At 36.4% G+C, this 27715-nt stretch overlaps 2 protein-coding genes across 7 annotated transcripts in view; one reads left to right on the top strand and one right to left on the bottom strand.

The window, feature by feature from the left end:
* LOC100378319 (haloacid dehalogenase-like hydrolase domain-containing protein 3) overlaps positions 1 to 27715 on the bottom strand; it is a 148018-nt gene that overhangs the window by 41138 nt on the left and 79165 nt on the right. The gene's annotated exons all lie outside the window — the stretch shown is intronic.
* The window catches only part of LOC102801418 (centriolin-like), a 204129-nt gene continuing 176427 nt past the window's right edge, over positions 14 to 27715 (top strand). For all 6 annotated transcript variants that reach the window (XM_085493889.1, XM_085493887.1, XM_085493886.1 and 3 more), the window contains exons 1-9: positions 14 to 119; positions 17117 to 17320; positions 17465 to 17598; positions 18662 to 18934; positions 21028 to 21214; positions 21390 to 21583; positions 22775 to 22900; positions 23001 to 23229; positions 23381 to 23490. In XM_085493889.1, coding sequence (XP_085350015.1) covers positions 17176 to 17320; positions 17465 to 17598; positions 18662 to 18934; positions 21028 to 21214; positions 21390 to 21583; positions 22775 to 22900; positions 23001 to 23229; positions 23381 to 23490 — 1398 coding nt within the window. In that variant the 5' untranslated portion in view covers positions 14 to 119; positions 17117 to 17175. The remainder of the gene's footprint in view (positions 120 to 17116; positions 17321 to 17464; positions 17599 to 18661; positions 18935 to 21027; positions 21215 to 21389; positions 21584 to 22774; positions 22901 to 23000; positions 23230 to 23380; positions 23491 to 27715) is intronic.

Here is a 27715-nt window from a genome sequence, read left to right as displayed (position 1 = left end):
TGGGGTACCCGACATGCTTTGCACATCATTTCCAAACAAAAATGGCGGCCAGTTCAAGCTAGAACTTGATCAAGATCGAGAAAAAGTTCTGTAGTTTATTTGTGTTGATTAGTTGGAAGGTAAGTACGAGTTGTTTTATATATTTCTATCTCAGGTATTTCCAGGTATAATGTTGTTTAATTACACTCGGTGTTCTTAAAGATATTCGTCATAGCGTAACTGTGGCGCAACTGCAAAACTTGACTGGGTTCATCAAAATATGGGATTCTAATGTTAACGACCCACCACCAACGTCAAAAGAAATGCTCTTTTTCTTGTAGTTCACAACGTAGTTGACAATTTCTGAGTAAAATAAGTTTGTTTTTGCCAATATATCAGTGTGACAGTCTCGGCATATGTTCGTGTCTGATAAATACTAATATAAAGTTAAAACTTGGATTTTGTGTCTTTGCAATCTCAGCGCAAACTGTTTTTGTATTAAACGTGATAACTGTTTTCCTGACTTTTTGCAAATCCACCACTATTTTAATTATGTTTGAAATGAAATCTGAATGTACTCAAAATCATTCTTAGGCAAGCGTGATGTAAACAAAACATGATAAAAATAGTTAGAGGTCCACAAAACAAAGAAATATGGGTGCATGCAAATTTGTTGGAGCATGTCAGATGTTTGGACCAATAACTATAGAATGCTATGCAATGTTTTCAAAGCGTTGATTTGGTAAAATCATACGCTGCCAGGCTAAATATTGCACCACCAGGGTAAGATTCTTCAGCGCCATGCTAAAATGACAAAATATTGTACCGGAAAAGTATATATTCAAAGTGTTTTTATACATTAGTGAGAGTCCACGTTTTACGTGACACAAGAACATGCACTAAGAAGGAAAAGCAAGTCAGAGTCAAAACAGGGTGTATCATGGACTTGGTACAACATGCGCTGCGACAATTGAGTAATCGTCGTCATCATTTAGGGGCGCAATTGAAGTACTTTGTGAAACTTGCTACGCGGCGATGCTGACATCAAGTGTGTGTTGACCGAAGTTTGACCACAAGTCATGCACTGGACTGGCGTGTTACCATAGCAACCTTTTTCTTGCATGTTCTGCATGTCCATCTAGTAAAATTGTTATTACTGTATTTACCGTAAAATGAAGGGGTGGACGTTTGTCCGGATATCCCCGGCAAAAGAACAACAAAAAATTGCAAAAATTGGCAACACGCAGATCAAACTGCGACACGGAGTAAAACGACAAATACAAACATGCAACAAAAATAAATGAACAATATGCAGCATTAGAAGAGTAACAAGAAATAATTTATTGCTTAGAATGTGACAAATAAACCAGAAATAATAAAAATCGACAGTGAAGATTCATTTGAATTAGAATATCCCTGTCGACAAACACGCCCCATACGCGTGAATTATTTCCGGTTTTGACAAATACCGGATCAACAGCCATACAAGATCAATAATAATTTACGCAGTAAAATTACGAAAGTTCATAGTTGTTAGAAAAAAATAAACATCTAAGATCTCTATTTGTACGTTCATTGCTATCTTCGTAAAAGTCAAAACTCCAAGTCGGCGTCACTGTTGCGATCAAACAAAATTCCTATAGCTTCGTCTTGAAGTTTGTCGATGTGGTCCCACACAATTTGGACTTAGCACATTTAATCCACAGGTTTTACTGTCTGGTAGTCTGAAAAATGGGGTCGCGGCAAATGACTCGCACGATGCTTTTGTTTACCCTCTGGCAATCATCTTTGACCTTTAAGCATCCGCTTTACCGATTGGCTAAGAATGACATCACTACTAGTGTTTCATCATAGAGGTCAAGTCAACATCGCTTTCTTATCAGACTAGGCGTTTATCAATCATGGTGAAAGTCACCATTCAGCAAGTTATATGGATATCGCGGTGGGCTTAAAATAGGAAGATTTTTTTTCCAACGACAGAAGAATAATTTCCATGACAGAAATGCAATAGCTGTGGTGAAAGATGGTAAAAAGGTTGGCAGTCTTCGGCGTGACATTGCAAAATTGCTGGCCCCAGTTATGGATTCGCAAATATTTTATAAATCCAAAATAACGTGCTTTAAACCACTCTCTCAGGTATGTGTAGGGTTGCTACAATATTGCAACATTGGTTTCATTGTCAGCGACGCTAAAGCCGAACGAGTGCGACACTTGCTTAGCGGCTCTCGATATACTGTAAGATTTGCTTAAATCGATGGTTTCTATAAGGAAACACAAACTTAACGGCCCTTTTCAGGGCCAGGACATATTTCAAAAAGAGAACTATCGTTTCTCCTTTAACCCTTTTCCGGTCAGGGGAGTTTCACGCTATCAGGTTAAGTCGGTGAAAAACGGTCATGATTCAATGCACTCCAGTAGCCAGCATATTTCGTGCGAATCCATGTTTTCACTACGAATAAATGACGTGTTACTTGGAAGAGAGCCAACTTCTCTTATGGATTTTTGAATTCTACTCGAGTGTCCACCAATCAGTTGTTTACCTGTGCGGATATTGAAGAATTTGTGCGTTACTTCGTGCGATTCAATGCCTTGAAACATTCATAAGCATTGACCAATGCAACATCTATGAGGTAACAGGCCATGTAGATCCACCAACGATTGTTTTTTCTGCCCGTGTGATAGTATTTTCGCCTTTGGTTAGAACGATCCACGCCACCCATGTGATGTCTGTAACATTGTAATGATACAGGCACGTGTCTCTCGTCATCTACTGCTTCTGCCGACGTAGCCAGTGGGGGATAGACTGTATTTAAAATTAATATCTGTGCGCTGTCATCTTGGTATGCAGTAATATTGATAGTGTCATCCAGTCTAGTTGCTGCTTTCATTTCACCAATTTTCAATTTCAGCTTCTTGCTTTTCCCTTCAGGAATTAATTGCGGCGGCATGGTTTTCCGATTTCGTCTGCTAAAACTACCGACCATGTACACTTTCTTGTCTTGTAATTCAAGGGCTGTGTTAACTGACGTAAAAAGCGAATCACAGAAAAGAATATGGTTTTTTTCTGTGAAGGGCTGTAGCAACCGGTGTGTTGTCTTCTTGATTGTCCCAGTTTCTTTTTTTCTCCCCTCAATTGTAGCTTTATATTTCACCCCCAAATATGGTTCAAAGTTTGCAATGTAAGACGTTGTCGAGTCGCACACCTGCCATATTTTGAAGCCATCACGGTCGGGTTTGTGGGGCAATCTCTGCTTAAACTTGGACCGTCCCTTGAATCTGTACATATTAATTACTAATTTGCATAATGGGTACCTGTACTTCGAACATTCGCAAGTTTTCCTAGGTCATTTGACCTATTAGTTTTGTGCTGACCTCTTCTCAGCGTCTTGATGTTTTGTTTTCTTTGTCATAATACTCACTGATTGATGACTTTGTTTTGATTTGATTAGATTTGATTTGAAGGCCACGACCTTTGCTTTACCGTGAAACATGGGGAAGTTTACGTCAATTTGACGAACTTTCCATTTTTAAAAAACTAATGAAGCTCACTGTCTATCATTCCCATTTTTTTTTCATTTGCTGATTTCTATTCTGAAAAATTTGACCGTCTGAAAATGCACCTTAATTTTGACTCTAAAAACACGTCAGATTCCCAACACTGATTATTTAAATCGTTTGAATTTTGGAGTTTTTGCGGTACTGATTGTTCGTCGTCAACTTTAAAATTTCAACTGAATCTTCAAAACCACAAGTCACAATGTTTTCAAATTTGATATGCAAGTATATTGTACCTTGGATGGTTCTTTCTCAGATTTGTTCATTTCATGTCAAAATCTCAAATTCTCTATTTTTGATGAATATTTTTGTCTTTCTAAGTAAAAAGTGATATTTTTGACTTCTTGTTAAAAAACCGCAAGTCCAATTGCTTTGATATTACATATATAGGTACTACCGGATTCTGCCGTGAATTTGCCTAGGGCCATTAAACAATAGGGTTTTAAAAAAATAAAATGGGACCCAGAAACCGCCCAGGGCGATTTTTCTGCAGTTTTTTAAGGTGTTATTTTAATCTTTTCTAATGCCTAAAAGTTTCACTGTAGCCTATTCAAGAGTATTGATGTGTATTGCGACTAACTAATTTTTTTGTTTAAAAACAAATCATGCCGCTTTCCCATCAAAATCTAAGCCAAAAGATCGGACTACAACATCGGCAAATCTCTTCCGTGTTGCATTTAATAACATTAACATATTTAAATGAGCTATGGTAATTTGAATACGTTGACATCATCCATCGTTTTCATTGCTTGATCGATTTGACCTGTCAGGTCAAAGAATACCATTTCAGGTCGAAATATGGCGGATATTCATTTCTACAGCATTGAGCGTTGAAAATGCGTTCAGAATCGATAAAATAAGTTGAAATTTATTTGCATTTCATAACAATTCAACGAATTTATTTTTTGTACGTTATTATAATCATTACTAGGTAATAATCAACAATTGTGAAACGCAGCCTGACCGGATTACGCTACCATGATCATTTGCTGCTAAGGAATGCAATGAAACTTCTTTTGAAAGAAACTTCTTTTAGAAAATACTTTCCTTACTAATAAAATGAAACAAAATAATTGTATTTGGTGCACAAGGTTCGTTAATGTGATTTTTTTGGAGAAAGATGCATCTACCTCTTAATTCCGCTAGAAAAAATGTATACAATTTTAGATTAGCTTCTGCAATAGTGTCTTTCGTTTTGGGTGGTACAACTGCCGGTGTTGAAAATTGGTGTAGGTGGAATTTTCAATGAAAATATAAGCCCCCTAAAAATATTTGATGATAATTTTTGAAAATTTGAACCCCAAATAAGGGCCCACCAGCCGTGAAACCGCCAAGGACGATTGTTTGGATGGGCCATTTTACGGCAGAATCTCTCAGATTTGTTCATATCATTTGTGATATCCTTAATTCTCTAATGTTGGTGAATATTTTTGTAATTTTTGGTTAAAAGTGATAATTTTGACTTCTTGTTGAAAAGTCTGATTGCTTTGCTATTATACATATAGGTACCTCAGGTAAAGCTTTCTCAGACTTGTAATTTCAGGGTGATATCTTCAATTAGCTAATTTTAATGATTGTTTTTGTCATTTTGGTAAAAAGTCTGATTGCTTTGATACTATACATATTGTTTATTTGCTAATGATATCTTCAGTTCTTTAATTGAAATGTGCATTGCTAACAGCAGAACTATCTCAGCTGACAGGCTGCTTGTTTAATAATCATGTCGCACGTGAAACACACGAGACATTTTTGTTCGTCCATTTGTTGTTTACCGATCTTGAAAATTTTGTTTGAAATGCAATACAGACTAAGAATAAACATTAATCTTACCTACCGTCGTCAAATCAAAAAGAGGCTCCAATCAGGAAGGCTCTGCTATTTTAAACTTTATTTAAGTGTAATAAACATAAGTGAAATGTATGGACAAGTCATAATACTCGTAATACTTCGAAAGTTACAACATTTACCCTTGGAATTGGTGATAAATACATGCATAAAATGGCAGAATAAGACATGTCAGCCTCACTTCCCGTCTGACACGGCACAGCATGTCTGTTCGGTTTGCGAAAGGCTTCTTTTACTCTCACCTCTCAAATAAATGTACTGGTACGTTTATTTTTTACCGCCCGGTACATTCTTATTTCAGACGGTACGTTTAGTTATTTTTTCAGAATCGGGCAAAAGCTCCGGGAAAATTTGCGACCCTGAACGTAAAATGAAAAAAAAAAAGATGACTAACGTACCACTTCCCAGCGTCGACAACACATTTGAAATGTACCGACATGTTTTAATGCAAATGTGATTGCCCGTCAGACAACTGAAATAATAAGGTCATTGTCTTTGTGGTTTACTCCAGTCACATCAAATTTGGTTTCCCAAAGTGCTACATTGTAAAGGAAAATAGTTGATACAAATTGTTTTTCATTGAGTAGATAATTGCATACAAGGTACATGTAGTCCAACCATTTAGAAGCAAGTAATAATCACATCAAGTATGCTACCGGCTACAACCAGAGTTTTCAAACGTTTGATGACACAGAATTAAATCTTAAAAATGCTCAAAGAAAAGATAAAGTAAAATTGTTCTTACTTTTTGACAATATTAAGTAGGTTCAGTGATATGTAATAACAAATGCTTGAAAAATTGCGATGTAAATATCGCGTATCGGCAAAACGAAATGGCTGCCATTTTAACACACTGAAAGTAGTTCTAAAATTGCAGCCCACAATTCGAGCATGAAAAATTACGTATTTCGTTTTAATTTTCAATAAAAACTATTGATTTCATACAATTATTTAAGGTAATCCAATTTTACAAATATAAACTAAAGCATATGTATTTTCTACGAAATAATTTTTAGTTGGACGTATACAGCAGCGATAGGTGACAGTTAACCTGATGGGGTTCACCAAAGAAGATTGAGCAAACTCGTGTGTGGCTTGAAGATGTTTCGTGATTCTAGTATAATAAATAAGGAAACCGAAAAAAAATTTTTTTATTTTTTTATTTTATTTTACTGAACTTTTTATTCCCAATTTGTGGGACAAGTAATTTTCTGTACAGGACAGGTGAAATTTAAAATTTACTTGCAAGTCACATTTTGGAAAAATTTTTGAGCCCTGTATTAGAACAGAATGGTAGAGCTTTTTAGTCCCCGTTCGGACGCAGTCCGAAAACGGGGACTTATGTTTTGACCTCCGTGTGTGGTGTGCGTGCGTGTGTGCATGCGTGCGTCTGTTTGTGCGTCCGGATCTGTATCTTAGAAATTCCTGGACCAATCACAATCAAACTTCACACATACATCATACATGATGTTATACATATGCACGTCAATTTGTTTCACGATCTGATTCAAGATAGCCGAATGGCGGCCATTTTTGTGCTAAAAATCATCAAAATCAACCATTTCTCGGCTGTTTACAGATGGATGTTGTTCAAACTTGGTATATACATTAGACATTATAGGACCTTGATGCACATCATTTTGTTTTACGATCTGATTCAAGATGGCCGAATGGCAGCACATTTTTGTGCTGAAAAAATCCTAAAAATCAACCATTTCTCGGCTGTTTACAAATGGATTTTGTTCAAACTTGGTATATACATTAGATATTACGGGTTCCTGATGCTCGTCATTTTATTTTTCAGATTAGATTCAAAATGGCTGACTGGTGGCCATTTTGTTTTAATGATTGGGCTTCTAGAGCCATATCTCTTAGGGGTGATCTCATATTCAAACATGCGGGTCAAACCTACGAAAACCCTAACCGCCCTAAACCGCCCGAACAAAACCCAGTTTTGCGGTTTGGAAGTTTAAACAATAGATAGTGCGGTTCAGGACGACCGCACGAATTTGCATAAAAACTGCATTTCGAACCGATCTCATTCACACCTCATTCAAGCTGTTGTTTATTTTTAGGATTGACAGAGTTTACATTGCTTTTTGAAGACTAGATAGTTGTCTCTAAAATGTGTTGATTTATTGGTGTACAGTAGTCATTTTACAGTGTGCCTTGCCCTAAAAAACACTCTTTTATATATTTGTGAACAGCGTGCTGAATAAATTGTTTTGTTTTGATAAACTGTTATGCTCGAGTCGCAAATTGAGCAGAGGACGTGAATCAGACTTTTCATTGGGCTGGACAATAGATATGTGTCTCTGACAGCTAATAAGTATCAAAAGACGAACATTTGTTGATACAAAGTTGCACTTGAAACTTACACTACTGTGTTCAAGCCTTAATACCATTGTTGTGCGTTCAATTTTCAAACAGTTCTTTCAGGAGTGCGGCATCGCAAAATCCGGAAAAACAAATGCAGCGTACGCCATGAAAATTTATTTCGATTTGCTGCACATCGGTTATTTGCAGTTTTTCTTGTTCAATTTCCAGTGACACGAAGTATCAAAACAGAAAATTAAATTAAATGGACTCGCGCTGATTATTTACGGCTATTCATCTGCAGACGAGACTGCTTATAAAAAACAAACCCTGACCTCAGAAAATACCTTATTAATAGAGTGCCTTGTACCTAAGACCGTCGCCCAAGGCGACACAGTGCACATTGCGATATAGTAATCGATGCATGCTGGGTGACAAGGGGAAATTCTGATTGAGGTAACCAAGATGGCTGCGTTGACTGCATGATTTTCTGCGGAATTTGAAACAACACCTCGCTGCCTACTTCGCACACAGTCCTTCAAGGCACTGTGCTTCAATGTATTTTCTAAAATAATCGTTTATTTTTAATTAACCGGGGGTTCGAAATGTGTGCATTTTGTTACAGAAAAGTAAGATATCGGCAGCGGTAAATACCCGTAATTTCCCCGCAATGCCGTCAGCTGACAATGTTATGGTGGTCGTAGCGCCGGAGTCGTAGCATTAGCCCCGACTTTAGTTTTGACACAGTGATAGAGGGACTGTGGTTTTCAGATGCCTTCGTAGAAAACAATGTTGCCATTATCGATTTAATACTTTCATCATATTTTGATAACTCGCAGTCTCACAGACTTTACAAACTTAACCAAAAAATGTGTTCTATGAATTTATGAACTGACATGGACACAAAACTGACCGTACTTGTTGCGGACAAAATGTACCAGTCCGCTCCATGGATAAACATATTTTACTGACTATGCCAAATATATATATATAACGTTAGTAATTTATCCTAAGAAGCTGCTCATTAAAATTCTAGTGCATTTTTTCCCTGTTCTGTTTCAAACATTAATTTACCATATATATCACAATAGAGAGGGTTTATGGTATCACTTGATTCACATTTAAGGACAAAATATAACAACCATCACGTCTGTGATTAATTCCAGATAAATTGAATAACAATAACAATTGTATTGACTTGTACCCAAAATATAAGTTGTGGGAAACTGATTATTTATTATTACCAATCACAGAAATAAATGAATATAATTTTCATCACACTTATAAATGACATGATGTAAATAGATTTGTGAAACAAATGCAAGTTTGTTTTTATTAGCATTTACATGTACAAGACTTACAAAGAAAAACAAATCGCTGCTGTAATTCTTAACACTTCAAAATATAACACTCAGTATGAACATGGAGCCCTATATACATCTTATTTTTTTTCCTACTGAAACCAGGCTGAAACAGTATTGTAAGAAAAACCTTGGTTTCCTTAGGTCTGTCTTCTTTGTTCTCTGTTGTTTGTTTTCAGTGGGGGCGTTAATGAGCAGTTAATCCAGAGGTTAGGTTTAAACCTACTACTAATTTGCATATTGTAGGTCTAGTAGGTCTGAATAGGGCAGGTCGGGTTAACCCAGGTTTGACCCAGGTGTTTGAATATCACCCCTTAAATGCTTTGACTTGTTATATTTGAATTTTATATATTCGTTATACATCATGTTATATATATATATATACATGTATTTAAAATGGCTGATTTTGAATGCTGTTCCAGAGCAATAAAAGTACTTGTTTGACGATCAGATACAAATGTCAATCATTTTAATGTTAAAAAATCATATTCCTGACAAGGTTATATTCCAGCTATTTTACTATAAACAAAACTATATATCTTAAATTTGATAACTAACGGGGACTATGCTATGCATGGCTTGTATAATACTAATTTAAAAACACACTTCAAAAACAAAGATTGCAGTGTTTGAAGATGTAAATTTGCAGGAGGCAACAGTACTGTTGACTTTCTCACCACTGGACACCAACTAACAATTTAAGTTGATTTGCATACAAGCAGAGCTTTCAATATGATAGCTATTCATAAATATTCAAATAATACAGTAGTCACACAATGAATATAATAAGGCAGTTCATATTTGTCTCAGTGAATCATTAATTTTTGGGAGACACCTGTACAAAATACTTGGAAAAAGCCAGCTATGTTTATCAATTTTATTGTGCATTTCCAAACTTCATACAATGCTAAAGGTGTCATGTGCTTGTGTAATATACATTGAAGGTTTGTTAGTGCATCATTTGTCTTGGTGGACCATCTCCTTCTCCTGAACACAGTCCCTCTGGGACTGTGTCTCGAAGAAGCTCCAAAAGTCTGGACTCTCAAAGGAAGTGCTGTTATGGATCCACTCTTTTTTAGCTCCGCTGTCGACTTTGTCGAGCGGAGCTTATCATATGAGTGATTGTCCGTTGTCGTCGTCGTCGTCGTCGTCCGTCGTTGTCGTCCGTGTCAATGTTTTACTTTTTCGACTTCTTCTTGAAAACTACAAGCCTGAATGCTTTGATACTTGGTGTATATGTACCTTGGGTAGACCTCTCTTAGGTTTGTTCATTTCATGTTGATATCTTCAATTCTCTAATTTTGGTGAATATTTTTGTCATTTTTGGTAAAAGTGATATTTTCGACTTCTTGTTAAAAACCGCAAGTGCAATTGCTTTGATATTACATATATAGGTACTATATGTGGACCTCTCTCAGATTTGTTCATTTTGTAATGATATCTTTAATTCTCTAATTTTGGTGAATATTTTTGTAATTTTTGGTAAAAAGTGATATTTTTGATTTCTTGTTAAAAACCACAAGTCCGATTGCTTTGATATTACATATATAGGTACTACATGTGTACCTCTCTCAGATTTGTTCATTTTGTGATGATGTCTTCAATTCTCTAATTTTGGTGAATATTTTTGTAATTTTTGGTAAAAAGTGATATTTTCGACTTCTTGTTAAAAACCAATAGTTCAATTGCTTTGATATTACATATTTAGATACTACATGTAGACCTTTCTCAGATTTGTTCATTTCGTGATGGTATCTTCGATTCCATAATTTTGGTGAATATTTTTGTCATTTTTGGTAAAAAGTGATATTTTCGACTTCTTGTAAAAAACCAATAGTCTGATTGCTTTGATATTACATATATAGGTACTACATGTGGACCTCTCTCAGATTTGTTCATTTTGTGATGGTATTTTCAATTCTCTAATTTTGGTGAATATTTTTGTAATTTTTGGTAAAAAGTGATATTTTCGACTTGTTAAAAAACAAAAGTTCAATTGCTTTGATATTACTATATAGATACTACATGTAGACCTTTCTTAGATTTGTTCTTTTCGTGATATCTTCAATTCTCTAATTTTGGTGAATATTTTGGTCATTTTTGGTAGAAAGTGATATTTTCGACTTCTTGTTAAAAACTGTAAGTCCGATTGCTTTGATACTATACATATTGTTCATTTTCTAATGATGTTTTCAGTTCTTTAATTGAAATGTGCATTGCTAACAGCGGAGCTATCTCAGCCGATAGGCTGCTTGTTTTAACTTGCTAATGGTGTTACATGGCAGTTAATTATACTAATAGTAAGTGTAAGTTTGCTAACTTATGCTATGGCTGGAGTATGTATTTGTGACTAGTCAGCCTTCTTGTTTTACTTTGTAACAATGATTATATTTCCAAACTACAAGTATCGAATGATTATTTGGCTTTAATTGCTGTCCATTTATATCCCCAATTGCAAGTACCAGGGTCATATATGCACACATACACCGTGAGAACACATTTTAGTAACAAAGACATCAGTAACGTGTCAATTTTGAAATTTTCCGGGGGATACTTTTATTCTGGTGGGTACTTTTATTAGATTTTGAAGATTTGTCCAGGGGGTACTTTTATTCCAGGGGGTATTTCTATTTGAGAGGTGAGAGTACTTAACACAAATCCAAAGTGTTATTGTCAAACTGAATTAGTATATCTAAGAAACGAATGATTACCGAATTTCTACAAACATCAAAGTACAATTTGTACGACTTTACATTAGTCAGTATTTTACCGAATCGCGTGTGAACTAAATGCACACATTTTTGCCAACGACGTAAGCAAAAAAATGATACTTTGTATTTAGTACTGTATTATTCTAAATAACTATGTTGCAACGTGACTAGGTCATTTTTTTTATATAATTATATATTTTTTATGTAATCAAAATGACATTGGACATAAATAAAATACTTAGTTTTATTTTTTTATTAAAACTGTAAAACGTTCGCCCAAATTCAAATACTGGAGTTTACAGACTGAGTCTTTTTGACCAGCTTTGTTGCACATGCGATCACATAACACAGAACACTATAGTTCTCTTCATTTGCATGCAAACAAAGCTATCAAAGTTAATGAGCTGCTTGCGTTAACGCAAAGCTAACCTGCGTTAACGAGGCATTGGCATGGTTCTAACTCGATCTTAACATGGCGTTAACCTAAGTCAACGTGTTAGGTAAGCAATAGACTGGCGCAGTCGGGGCGATTAATTTGTTTTTGTAGTTTAAGTAAGATTAAAAAAATCTTATTGATTTTTCTATTGCCGGTGCATTTTATGATGGAAAATTGCATTGAGGATGCTGAGATTTACGCCTAGGAAATTGCAGATTGCATCTAAAGACCCTTACTCGTGGCTACGCGCTTTCGGTGCTCACATTAAATTTTCAACCCGTGGAGAACACTGCTACGAAATCAATGATGTCTCAGTTTTATTTTCCCCAAAGAGACGTAATATTTCCCTCTTATATGGTGAACTATTGTCATTTGCATAATTTTTTTCAGAGGAAGTGTTGGACTAACTCCTGAAAAACATAATTTTTGAAGCTGAGTGCCCTGAGTGCTGAGTGGATGAGTATAGTAAGTCAAGGATTCAAGAGCCAAAAGGACTACAATATGCCTTTTTAGTAGCACCTACACTTACTTATTACAAAGGTGTTTCTATTTATCAGAGTAACTCGTATATTTTTTGAGAAGTATTTTGTGTATGTCCTGTATTGACAAGTATTCCTGCCTTTAAAGTGCCTGTGAAATGGCTGCTATTTTCACGCCTAAAATTATCAATTGATACATAAATATTATTAATTTTTATGTTTCTAAGCATGAATTATGTTTAAGTGAAAAAATGTGTTTTAAACTCAGTCTACGGCAACTTTATTTTTGTGTATTTTAAAACGACGCTCCCCATTAGCTTCTCATTTGCATACAGAAATTCCCCTTGTGACATCAGAAGGGGAAGTCGCATGGCACCTTGCAGTGCCGATACGTGTAAATAAGGCAAATTTCTTGTGCAGTTTTCTCGTCTTTGACTATATTGTCACTTATGTACTTGTTCGTCGAGGAAGAATGGACCATAATGAACACATAGTATCAATTTTTGTTGCATGGGGTTGAGTTAGATGCGAAATATGTCCGTTCTGGTGTTAGCTGATCACCGTGATCGTCACCGACACCGGCGCACGTTTGTACACTGTTGCTGGACAAAATAGAATTTGATGTCGGAATTATCTCGTTATTTAGCAGGTTACTAGGCACGTCACTACACTGTTTTATTTCATCGATTGTCTGAGTAAAACTTTCAAAATTAAAATAAAAGAAAACATATTTTGACATTCTAAACATTAGACTATAGTGATCACTATAAAATAATTAAAAAAACGACAAATCACAGTTACTAAATAAATGACAGCCGCGTGGAAATAAATTGACATTTTGTTGAAATAGGTGAACGCGTCGGGTCACGGCGAGGGCAAGTGTGTTAAAAGCGGCGTTTAATTGGATAACAAAAATAATCGAGATCGACACACATACAGATAAATTCAGAGTGGATTTGAGTTAGCTTGATCCATATTACGCAGATCAAGCTGCAAGCATGGAGGTAAAAAAGAACAGAGGTGTGAATTCGACATTCAACACCAATCACCAAACAATTCAGAAACTTTTAGCCTTCGAAAATGAAAACAGTTAGCAGTGCAGTGTTCTCCCCAGGATGTAAACAGCGTGGCGGTCCCGCCACAGTGCTTCGATTTGCCGCCACACCGGTCTGACACCGCCACGGTGATTAGCAAGACCGCCACAATGCTTTTTTCATTGGGGATCTCGTCACGCTGGTCGGCCCGACCGGCACTCAAAATTAGCGACCACCTCGGAAACGCGTCCGACTATTGTCATATTGTTATTATACTTACGTACCGACCGACAAGCATCCTGCCAGTCGTGGATAATAATTTGTAAACAATAGACATAGTCGTGCGATGTGGTATCGGCTTTAAACAATACAAGTCAATTTTGTAAAATTAGCACCTCTTTGTAAGTAAATATTTTCTGACAATAGATGCAGTCTTTAGATTGATAGCTAAAATTCATTCAAAATCAATTTCACCCCGATGTAACATGGGCAAAGCGGAGTTCACGATCAGTTTACGCTACTCAAGAAAAAAAACCGTGTTTAATGCGTGATTGGGTAAAATACATTTGAACTGTTATCATCGTGAATCATGTAAAAATTCTTCTTTCAAGACTTCTTTTACCTTTCAAAAATTACTAATCACTTTTTTCGAAAACCATCATGCAGTTTTCATTTGAAATCCATACCAACACATCGTGCTACGACATCGCTTTACTTCCGCAATGTAATTTTCGGGTTCTACCGGCATTACCATGCGGCATTCTGATTGGTTAATGGCGTTTTTGACCCACCGGGTCAAAGGACACATGCGGTCAACTAACGCGTCTCAGCTATCATGGCAGGTCTGTGTTTTTCACAGTGATCGAGTGATCAAAAATAATTTCTCTCGATAAAACTAGTTCAAATTTTACGTTTTTTTCATATAAAAAAAGAAGTATTTAATTTTTGCATGGCATCATGACTGAGTAAGAGAAATTATTGGTATAACCGGTGTATAACATCGCGAAGTAAGTTATGTCACGTTGTAACTTAGATGATTGTTTGGAAGTGTTATTTCTTCGTTCATTTACTGTAAATGTAAACGTTGTAGAAGCTGATGGTCGGAATAATAACCAGCAATCCGCCAAATAATTATGTGGTCATGAAAGTCTTGAACATAATCCTGGCTGAAACGTTTCAGTTGAGTTTCATTTAACCTTTTACAATTTATTTGTTTCTTTTTAGTCTGCAGCATTTGCATATCGAGAATGTTTCATTTTTAAATTCAAACTCTTCTAAGTTGTGAAACGTAATTTTTTGACTCAAAAAAAAAAAAAAATTGCACTGTGACGGAGCTCATTAATATTACAAAAATGCCCAAAATAAAAGTGTTTATAACACTGTGTAAAGCAAATAAATATCTGCCACATTGTTTTTGAAAATATATGTTGTTTATTGTGTGGGTGTAAATATGCTTTGGTCAATTTCTATTATTATGTAAATGATATGCAAATTAGGCCGCCACAGTGGTTTAAATTCCTGGGGAGAACACTGCAGTGTGTGAGGGCTGTGTAATTTCCTGTTTGTCCGACGCTTCGTTTTCGTGTCACTGTCAAAATTATTGCTACCTTTTACTTAACAGGGACTAAATGGTCTCTATAAAACGATAATTAGGATCGCAAAAAAGTTAACTGATTTGAAACACTTGCCGGACGTCTCTCTCTCTCTTCTGAAATCCGCCTCGGTGATCATGGGCTGGTCGGGAATCTATTTCTTTCAAAAGTGTTGCGCCAGGTTTACGTTGTCGGCGTTTCTCTTTAAACCTAGTCGTTTCTTTTTTTTGGACAAGGACAGTTGAATGAATCTAAGGTTATGGCTATACGTTTCATTATGGCTATACGTTTCACTGCAACTGCCCACAACACAACATCTAAAACCTCTCTCAAAAAAAATAATAAAATAGACAAAAAAAAAAAAAAAAAAAGAAAAAACGCCGACTGAAAAATGTATATCGTTTAAAAGTATACTGAACGACCAGTGTTATTACGGCTCAGGGGTATGACTTCCTCTCACATTTTGTCATTTGGTGGCGCACTTTCGGCGAGAATCGGTTATCCGGAAATAGTCGACCGTTTCACGATAGGTGGGCGTGGCTACAACACAAGAAATATCCCAAATTTACTTAGATACCAGTAATCATTTTCAGCAAAAAAATCAATAACTACCCTTTTCAGTGGGACACAGATCTAAAATGGGAAACGTGAGGGTGGGCATTGCACAGGCACTTTAAGTGCATTTTGTAAATATTCTCTATGCTTCGATTGGTTTAAATATGCATCAGAAAAGACCAGACTTTTCCACTAGAGCAAAGTATGTAAAATAAAAAGCACTGACTTATTAGGGATTTCAATACAGTACAATGGACATTATATAACAATAACATTATAGATGGCACAAAGTTCATTTACACACCTACATAAGTCAGTGTACTGCACAAGAGGAAATCAGAGCATTCACAACAATTAATAAAACAATTGAATGATATATGGAACTCAAAGGTTAAAACCAAGAAGTGATATCTGGTGTTTGCAAATCCTGCCTTACCAGTAACACTACATCAATCTAAGTAGTCAATTCATGAAGGGATCTTCTACATAGGACAAATGAGAACACCCCCCCCCCACCCACCCCCCCCATTGAGTAAACCACTCGCTCTTTTGCTCATTGAAAACAAATATTTACATACATAAAAACTAATTAAGGTAGAAGCCTGGTCATAAATCCCATGACAATGTTTATTGGTGCAACCTTGGAGCTATTGTCTCATAGCACTATGAAATTCTATTCATTTGTATCTTACAGTGACATATTGTGAGAAACATTTTTCAAAAATCGCTATTTTGAAAACCAAGATTTTTGAGAAATAATTCAAAACAATAAAAGGTACCCTATCAATCACGATATATGATTTTTTCAGCCTATATCACCAGCCTACAATTTAACATATGACAGAATATCTATGCCGTAGTAAGCATTATATTATTGCCAAAATCTATCTATAAAATGCAACCAACATTTTCTTGAAAAGTAGGCTGGTGACCCCAACTCAAATAAATATCCTTACATTGCCCTGGAGTAAATTTATCGTGAAATAAATAAAATTTGACTAAAATGGGTTTGGTCATATAAAATTTAATCTGTTCTCAAGTCACTATGGAATGTTTTTTTGTTTTAAAATGCTCAAATGGCGGGTCTGTATGTTACATAATTACAAACAATACATTGTATGACAATCTTACTCTCATAATGGCCTTCATGACAAACCTTACCCGGTCAGGCACAATTACCTACTAACAAATTAAGATTTTCCTCAAATTAGCATTCAGAAATAATAATATCTTGAATATTGTCTTTGTTTCAGGTGGTGCTTTATTTACAAACAGGACTGTTACTTATCCACAGAAGACAAAGTTCATCAGGATGAACCGTTCTGGCGGGAGACTAACACCAACACAAAAATATGCCACAAGACGTGAATCTCCGATACTTCTTCCTCATGCAGAATCAGATACATCATTGAATCGTAGAGGAATCCTCTCTCCTCATTCAGCAGATAATGTGAAAGGTACAACAATGTTTGTATTTTACTTATTATGTGTTACACTGATGTTTCTGAATCACTCTCTGATAAGTCTTTGCTGTCAACCACTTTTGTATATGCTTAATGAAAAGATATCACAAACTAATGCTATTGTGTTTATTCATGTAGATGGTAAAGCTCCCAGAAATTTAGTAAGATACATCACAGAAACACTTATCAAGAAATTAGCTAAGGAGGAGTCTCTGGATCAGATCTTATCATTGAATCTCACATTGTCTAAAGAAGGTGGTAAGAAAATCAAGGTGAGAACCACAAATCAGACATTATATACACATCCACTATTATGAGGATGTTCTCAACCAAAAACTGACATCACACTATTCAAAAGTGGTATTCATTTGGTGGCAAATTTATGAATCAATCATTTCTGCCATTCCGGAACCGGATTTTGTTCAAACTTGTTCAAACAACATAACTGTTGTAAACTGCTTTAATTTCTCAAAAGACGAACTTTCATAAATTTTGTGTAACAGTGAAATTTTGTGGAAGTGAAAATTTCTCTGGGGTCATACAACATGGAGTGTCAAATTTCTAGCAGTGAAAATTAATGGTATATTTTTAACCAGTTTATGATCTCAGCCAAGTCCATTTTAACATGATATTGGTAAAAATGTAAATTTGCACTGCTGATCACATCCATTTGTTTCACGATCTGATTTAAGATGGCAAAGCCTTTTTAGCTGCTCTGTCGACTTTGTCGAGCGGAGCTTATCATATGAGTCATCGTTTGTCATCGTTTGTCGTTCGTGTCTGTGTTTTACTTTTCCGACTTCTTCTTGAAAACTATAAGCATGAATGCTTTGATACTTGGTGTATATGTACCTTGGGTAGATCTCTCTTAGGTTTGTTCATTTCATGTTGATATCTTCAATTCTCTAATTTTGATGAATATTTTTGTCATTTTTGGTAAAAAGTGGTATTTTTTAATTCTTGTTGAAAACGGCAAGTCTGATTGCTTTGATACTATACATATTGTATTAATTGTCTAATGATATCTTCAGTTCTTTAATTGAAATGTGCATTGCTAACAGCGGAGCTATCTCAGCCGACAGGCTACTTGTTTACTATTTAATTAACAGGGACTATCAAATGTTGACTGTTTGCCATTCAATAATAAGTACAAAAATAAAATAAAAGCCTTGTCACCGAATCTCACAATAAAATTGTAAAAACCGGATCACACATAAATAAAAAAATTGAACAGCACAGAGACCTGGGAGTGGGGACCCAGAGAAGAGACTCATTTGCATTCTGCACCATTGTGACTCTAGTAATGTGTACATATATCCCTATTCTAAATTTCAGTATATTGAAAATCTTGAATTACTTCGGCGTTTACAAGTCTTGAGTCTAAGTTGCAACATCATCGAAAAGATTGAAAAACTTGACAAACTCACCAAGTTAAGGGAGCTGAATTTGAGTTTCAACTGTATCACAAAAATAGAAGGATTGGAGAATCTTGTACATTTACAAGTACTCAATTTAACTGGTAACCAAATTGAACATATCCCTACATGGCTGGCAAAGAAACTCAAGGAATTGCAGACCTTCAGAATTGCTAAAAATAAACTGGCAACTGTAAGTATTGTATATATCTCAGTATTGCATTTCTCTCCATATCCCAACCTGTATATATAAATCAGCATTGCATTTCTCTCCATATACTATCCTGTATATATATCTCAGCATTGCATTTCTCCCTATATCCCATCCTGTATATATATCTCAGCATTGCATTTCTCTCCATGTCCCATCCTGTATATATATCTCAGTATTGCGTTTGTATATATATCCCATCCTGTATATATATCTCAGCATTGCATTTCTCCCTATATTCCATCCTGTATATATATCTCAGCATTGCATTTCTCTCCATGTCCCATCCTGTATATATATCTCAGTATTGCGTTTGTATATATATCCCATCCTGTATATATATCTCAGCATTGCATTTCTCTCCATATTCCATCCTGTATATATATCTCAGCATTGCATTTCTCTCTATATCCCATCCTGTATATATATCTCAGCATTGCATTTCTCCCTATATCCCATCCTGTATATATATCTCAGCATTGCATTTCTCTCTATATCCCATCCTGTATATATATCTCAGCATTGCATTTCTCCCTATATCCCATCCTGTATATATATCTCAGCATTGCATTTCTCTCTATATCCCATCCTGTATATATATCTCAGCATTGCATTTCTCTCTATATCCCATCCTGTATATATATCTCAGCATTGCATTTCTCCCTATATCCCATCCTGTATATATATCTTAGCATTGCATTTCTCTCTATATCCCATCCTGTATATATATCTCAGCATTGCATTTCTTTCTATATTCCATTCTGTATATACCGTACTCGACCGCGTTAGCGCCCAGGGGCCTCAACTCAGAAAATCACGATTTTGTAGGGGTGGGCGCTTACCCGAGCACCCCCCTCGAAAAAGAGTGCAAATGAAAATTTTGATTCATCAAGTGACAGATTACGTCTTTGAGGGAAAATCAAATTAGTAAATTAGTTGCGTCGTCATTGATTTTCACAATGAAGAAACAGAAATGATCACAAAAAATACGCACATTTTATTACAATATTAATTACGTACCTCCATAATTTACGGAATTAAAAACATTTGAGTCTGTTGGAACAGAGTCAAAGTCAAAATTGTCGTATTATTTCCACTGACGTAGTTGTTGGGTCGTACGCAAACTCTCGATGAAAATCACTTTCTGCCATGATGCAATTGCAGATTTGACCTACAGCAGCATCCTTTGACCTAATGGGTCAAGTTGGTTATTAACTAATCAGAAAGCTGTGTTGTACTGACGCAATTCTTTGGAACATTCCCGAAGACTTTCCGGTAACGCAATGCGGAAGTGAATAATCGATGTCGAAGTACGATCTGTTGGAATTGATTTCAGCGAATAAACGACATGGTTTTTCAAAAAACTAGTATCTAGCCATTTTTGAGTAGTGAACTTTATATGGCATGAAATATTTATTGCATTTTACTTGTATTAACAGGTCATTGTCGAAGCATAGTTTACGCACGGTTACCGTGTTCTTACGCATTCACAACATGTTCACAGCGATCAATATCATATAATAATGATTACCAAGATTCGTTACGCAAGACCAAGTTTTAAATTAGTCGCATTTTGAAGGGGTGGGCGCTTTGCCGAATGTGACCTCAAATATAAAAATTGCGCAAAAGTGGGGGTGGGCGCTTGCCCGGGCATGGGCGCTAACGCGGTCGAGTACGGTATATCTCAGCATTGCATTTCTCTTCATATCCCATCCTATATATATATTTCAGTATTGCATTTCTCTCTATATTCCATTCTGTATATATATATATATATATATATATATCTCAGTATTGCATTTCTTTCTATATTCCATTCTGTATATATATCTCAGCATTGCATTTCTCTTCATATCCCATCCTATATATATATCGCAGCATTGCATTTCTCTCTATATTCCATCCTGTATATATATCTCAGTATTGCATTTCTCTCTATATTACATTCTGTATATATATCTCAGCATTGCATTTCTTTCTATATTCCATTCTGTATATATATTTCAGCATTGCATTTCTCTTCATATCCCATCCTGTATATATGTCTCAGTATTGCATTTCTCTCTCTATTCCAGCTGCAAGAAATCTCCCGACTGCGGCCTTTGAAAGATATGGTGCAACTGAATGTTTCGGATAACCCTCTATGTGTGCTTCCTCACTCAAGATTGTTCATTGTCTTTCAACTCAGAACATTAGAAATATTAGACGGCCAATCTGTTGACATAAAGGAAAGGCAGGCAGCACAGGAAAGATTTGAACAAGGTTAGTAATTGTATGCTGGCAGGGGAATGCACATATCGATTCATCCATAATATAACTCGTCATGAATTAGTAATTCCAGAATGGAAGACACTATACGAGTAATGTGTATGCAAGAATGAAACATGCATGAGTGATTGATGTATGATCAAGTGACCCATACTGTGTTTCACTACAGAGGAAATTGAGAACTTAGCAGATCGGCTGGAGAAACAAGAAAAGAAGTCGCGAAATTTAGAAGAAGAGAAAACTAAGTCATTGACAGAAATCAAACACAAAGATGAACGAGTTGATGAGTTGAAAAAGAAAGAAAAGGACAGTAAGAGAACAATAAAAGAGTTACAGAAAGAGTTAGAAACAAAAGATGAATTGGTAAGAATCACTGCGTGAAAAAATTAATTGGTAAATCAACAGTAATACTTTTACCTGTATTACTGTATAATACACCTCATTTCACTACAATTCATGTTATGTATTAATAAGTATACACACTTGTATACATTTTGAATACAGTTATATTCTTTTAAAATCTCCTCTTCTGAGCCGGGATAGAAAATGCATTTGTGTAAATTACCTACTGTTGTGTCCAGGATGTAGTCATATTTATTTTGCATTTATTCCTGTTTATGGCACCCTAGCACTGAATATGGGACTCAAGCCATATCATGTCAGAGTATTCTTACAGTTTATATGTTGCTTTAGTTAGTTTTTGTGTTTATACATGTATCTATAAAAACTTCACTTGCCAGTGTAGACTGGCAAAGTTGGGAATTCTTTTTTGTTTTACAAACACAAATATAAATAAATGTCAATTAAGCCTTTTCAATGTGGTCGCAAAAAACTAGCGTGACCGCGAAAGAAATCCCGACAGGACGCATCTGCAGGCGACCCCCTGCGTTGAAGTGAAAACCGAAGCGGAATCACTCCGGTGATTATGCTAATTACAAGTTGTTGACTAGCATTGACAATGAATCAAAATGCAGCAGTATACGTCATATATTATCTATGTTAATGTACGTGACCTTTCACTTCTGAGGTCCCGGCGATTTTGAAACACTACTTATATACATTGGACATTTTAAATTGACTTGTTTTCAGTATTAAACATGAATGAAAGTATCGCCTTTGCATTTAGAAAGTTAAAGTATACATCTCTGCGATCGAATCGAATCAACCAATCAAAGGTCATGTTTACTTTCACACACCCACTCATGAATAGTCAATGACATCATGAATAATTAATAGCAGTCAAATGCCCGCAGATGCGTCCAGTCGGGATTTCTTTAGCGGTCAGGTCAGTTTTCGCGATTACGCTAAAAGGACTAAAAGAACAATTAATTATTTCTTTTTGTAAAACAAGAAAGAATTCCCGACTTTGCCAGTCTAATGTGGCCCACATCCTAAACTACTAGTATGAAATGTAGAATCAACAGGTTCTAACATTTTAATGTAACAAGTTGTGGGTACTAAATTTACTGGTGTCCATAGTTTGTTTTATCTTTGTTCTGCTCGATACGTAAATTAGTGTTTATATTATTTCACTGCTATTTTATTTTCCTTCAGTTGAAGAGAAAGACCTCAGAATTAACCAAAGCATGTCAGAAACATTACAGACTAGAACAAGAACTTGCATTCTATAAAATAGATGCTAAGTTTGAATCATTAGGACAATTTCCACAGCTATCTCAGGTAAGTTGTAGATAACTATATTCTGAATAATTTTTGAAATTGATGAATAGAATTGTTTTCAAAACAACCTGTAGTGAATATGTTTTGATTTATACTGCAGTCTGGGGATGAAGGTGGTTTGGAAGAAAGTCCATACATAGGTAAAGCAAGGTATAAAAGAAGTGGCACGGCTGGTGAAAAGTTTCTATTGAATAAAGCACAACCAGTTACGGTACAGAAGCTGAATTATGATGAACCTGATGCTAATCCTATGAACCAACAAATAAAGGACAGAATTCATCAGGCATTAGACAACCAGCTAGTGGATAAAGAACAGAATATTGGAAAAGGTAACTACAGTCCAGCCATTTAGGCTCATTAATTCAGATACTAGACTCTGTCTAATAGAGAACCACAGTCCAAGGGCAGAATCTAAACATTAACTATTCTGTGTTATAAATACCTGTATACATGTATATTAAATATTATTGATGTTTACAGCACAAGAACGACTGCTCAAACTACAGGATGAATTACACAACACAGAACAGCAAATACTAGATGCTACTCAGGAACTAAGACGGATTGCACAAGCCACCCCTCAAAGACCAGTGAGTATCAACCTCAGACAAGTTCAGATTTGTTGCTAGGTTACCATGTATGTCATGCTGTTGCTGGGAAATTCAATGTTTGGTGAAATGTTGATTGAGCATCAAGTAATAATTAAGGCAGAGATGTATCTTCTCTACTATAATTGCTTCACATGATATGCGTGAGACAGAGATGTATCTTCTCTACTATAATTGCTTCACATGATACACATGAGGCAGAGATGTATCTTCTCTACTATAATTGCTTCACATGATACACGTGAGACAGAGATGTATCTTCTCTACTATAATTGCTTCACATGATACACGCGAGGCAGAGATGTATCTTCTCTACTATAATTGCTTCACATGATACACGTGAGGCAGAGATGTATCTTCTCTACTATAATTGCTTCACATGATACGCGTGAGGCAGAGATGTATCTTCTCTACTATAATTGCTTCACATGATACACGCAAGGCAGAGATGTATCTTCTCTACTATAATTGCTTCACATGATACACGCGAGGCAGAGATGTATCTTCTCTACCATAATTGCTTCACATGATACGCGTGAGGCAGAGATGTATCTTCTCTACCATAATTGCTTCACATGATACGCGTGAGGCAGAAGTGTATCTTCTCTACTATAATTGCTTCACATGATACACGTGAGGCAGAGATGTATCTTCTCTACCATAATTGCTTCACATGATACGCGTGAGGCAGAGATGTATCTTCTCTACCATAATTGCTTCACATGATACGCGTGAGGCAGAAGTGTATCTTCTCTACTATAATTGCTTCACATGATATGCGTGAGGCAGAGATGTATCTTCTCTACTATAATTGCTTCACATGATACACGTGAGGCAGAGATGTATCTTCTCTACTATAATTGCTTCACATGATACACGTGAGGCAGAGATGTATCTTCTCTACTATAATTGCTTCACATGATACACGCGAGGCAGAGATGTATCTTCTCTACTATAATTGCTTCACATGATACACGCGAGGCAGAGATGTATCTTCTCTACCATAATTGCTTCACATGATACGCGTGAGGCAGAGATGTATTTTCTCTACCATAATTGCTTCACATGATACGCGCGAGGCAGAGATGTATCTTCTCTACTATAATTGCTTCACATGATACACGCAAGGCAGAGATGTATCTTCTCTACTATAATTGCTTCACATGATACGCGTGAGGCAGAGATGTGTCTTCTCTACTATAATTGCTTCACATGATACACGTGAGGCAGAGATGTATCTTCTCTACTATAATTGCTTCACATGATACACGTGAGGCAGAGATGTATCTTCTCTACTATAATTGCTTCACATGATACGCGTGAGGCAGAAGTGTATCTTCTCTACTATAATTGCTTCACATGATACACGTGAGGCAGAGATGTATCTTCTCTACTATAATTGCTTCACATGATATGCGTGAGGCAGAGATGTATCTTCTCTACTATAATTGCTTCACATGATACACGCGAGGCAGAGATGTATCTTCTCTACTATAATTGCTTCACATGATATGCGTGAGGCAGAGGTGTATCTTCTCCACTATAATTGCTTCACATGACACACGCGAGGCAGAGATGTATCTTCTCTACTATAATTGCTTCACATGATACGCGTGAGGCAGAGATGTACATGTATCTTCTCTACTATAATTGCTTCACATGATACACGCGAGGCAGAGATGTATCTTCTCTACTATAATTGCTTCACATGATACGCGTGAGACAGAAGTGTATCTTCTCTACTATAATTGCTTCACATGATACACGTGAAGCAGAGATGTATCTTCTCTACTATAATTGCTTCACATGACACACGTGAGGCAGAGATGTATCTTCTCTACTATAATTGCTTCACATGACACACGCGAGGCAGAGATGTATCTTCTCTACCATAATTGCTTCACATGATACGCGTGAGGCAGAGATGTATCTTCTCTACTATAATTGCTTCACATGATACACGCGAGGCAGAGATGTATCTTCTCTACTATAATTGCTTCACATGATACACGTGAGGCAGAGATGTATCTTCTCTACTACAATTGCTTCACATGATACGCGTGAGGCAGAGATGTATCTTCTCTACTATAATTGCTTCACATGATACACGCGAGGCAGAGATGTATCTTCTCTACTATAATTGCTTCACATGATACACGCGAGGCAGAGATGTGTCTTCTCATCTATAATTGCTTCACATGATACACGCGAGGCAGAGATGTGTCTTCTCTACTATAATTGCTTCACATGATACACGTGAGGCAGAGATGTATCTTCTCTACTATAATTGCTTCACATGATACACGCGAGGCAGAGATGTATCTTCTCTACTATAATTGCTTCACATGATACACGTGAGGCAGAGATGTGTCTTCTCTACTATAATTGCTTCACATGATACGCGTGAGGCAGAGATGTATCTTCTCTACTATAATTGCTTCACATGATACGCGTGAGGCAGAGATGTATCTTCTCTACTATAATTGCTTCACATGATACGCGCGAGGCAGAGATGTATCTTCTCTACTATAATTGCTTCACATGATACGCGTGAGGCAGAGATGTATCTTCTCTACTATAATTGCTTCACATGATACGCGTGAGGCAGAGATGTATCTTCTCTACTATAATTGCTTCACATGATACACGTGAGGCAGAGATGTGTCTTCTCTACTATAATTGCTTCACAAGATACGCGTGAGGCAGAGATGTATCTTCTCTACTATAATTGCTTCACATGATACACGTGAGGCAGAGATGTATCTTCTCTACTATAATTGCTTCACATGATACACGTGAGGCAGAGATGTATCTTCTCTACTATAATTGCTTCACATGATACACGCAAGGCAGAGATGTATCTTCTCTACTATAATTGCTTCACATGATACGCGCGAGGCAGAGATGTATCTTCTCTACTATAATTGCTTCACATGATACACGCGAGGCAGAGATGTATCTTCTCTACTATAATTGCTTCACAAGATACGCGTGAGGCAGAGATGTATCTTCTCTACTATAATTGCTTCACATGATACACGCGAGGCAGAGATGTATCTTCTCTACCATAATTGCTTCACATGATACGCGTGAGGCAGAGATGTATCTTCTCTACCATAATTGCTTCACATGATACGCGTGAGGCAGAAGTGTATCTTCTCTACTATAATTGCTTCACATGATACACGTGAGGCAGAGATGTATCTTCTCTACCATAATTGCTTCACATGATACGCGTGAGGCAGAGATGTATCTTCTCTACCATAATTGCTTCACATGATACGCGTGAGGCAGAAGTGTATCTTCTCTACTATAATTGCTTCACATGATATGCGTGAGGCAGAGATGTATCTTCTCTACTATAATTGCTTCACATGATACACGTGAGGCAGAGATGTATCTTCTCTACTATAATTGCTTCACATGATACACGTGAGGCAGAGATGTATCTTCTCTACTATAATTGCTTCACATGATACACGCGAGGCAGAGATGTATCTTCTCTACTATAATTGCTTCACATGATACACGCGAGGCAGAGATGTATCTTCTCTACCATAATTGCTTCACATGATACGCGTGAGGCAGAGATGTATTTTCTCTACCATAATTGCTTCACATGATACGCGCGAGGCAGAGATGTATCTTCTCTACTATAATTGCTTCACATGATACACGCAAGGCAGAGATGTATCTTCTCTACTATAATTGCTTCACATGATACGCGTGAGGCAGAGATGTGTCTTCTCTACTATAATTGCTTCACATGATACACGTGAGGCAGAGATGTATCTTCTCTACTATAATTGCTTCACATGATACACGTGAGGCAGAGATGTATCTTCTCTACTATAATTGCTTCACATGATACGCGTGAGGCAGAAGTGTATCTTCTCTACTATAATTGCTTCACATGATACACGTGAGGCAGAGATGTATCTTCTCTACTATAATTGCTTCACATGATATGCGTGAGGCAGAGATGTATCTTCTCTACTATAATTGCTTCACATGATACACGCGAGGCAGAGATGTATCTTCTCTACTATAATTGCTTCACATGATATGCGTGAGGCAGAGGTGTATCTTCTCCACTATAATTGCTTCACATGACACACGCGAGGCAGAGATGTATCTTCTCTACTATAATTGCTTCACATGATACGCGTGAGGCAGAGATGTACATGTATCTTCTCTACTATAATTG

This window comes from Saccoglossus kowalevskii, chromosome 19 (assembly GCF_978046115.1).
Source record: "Saccoglossus kowalevskii chromosome 19, keSacKowa6.1, whole genome shotgun sequence".
Lineage (NCBI taxonomy): Eukaryota > Metazoa > Hemichordata > Enteropneusta > Harrimaniidae > Saccoglossus > Saccoglossus kowalevskii.
This window is presented reverse-complemented; position numbering and strand designations above follow the sequence as displayed.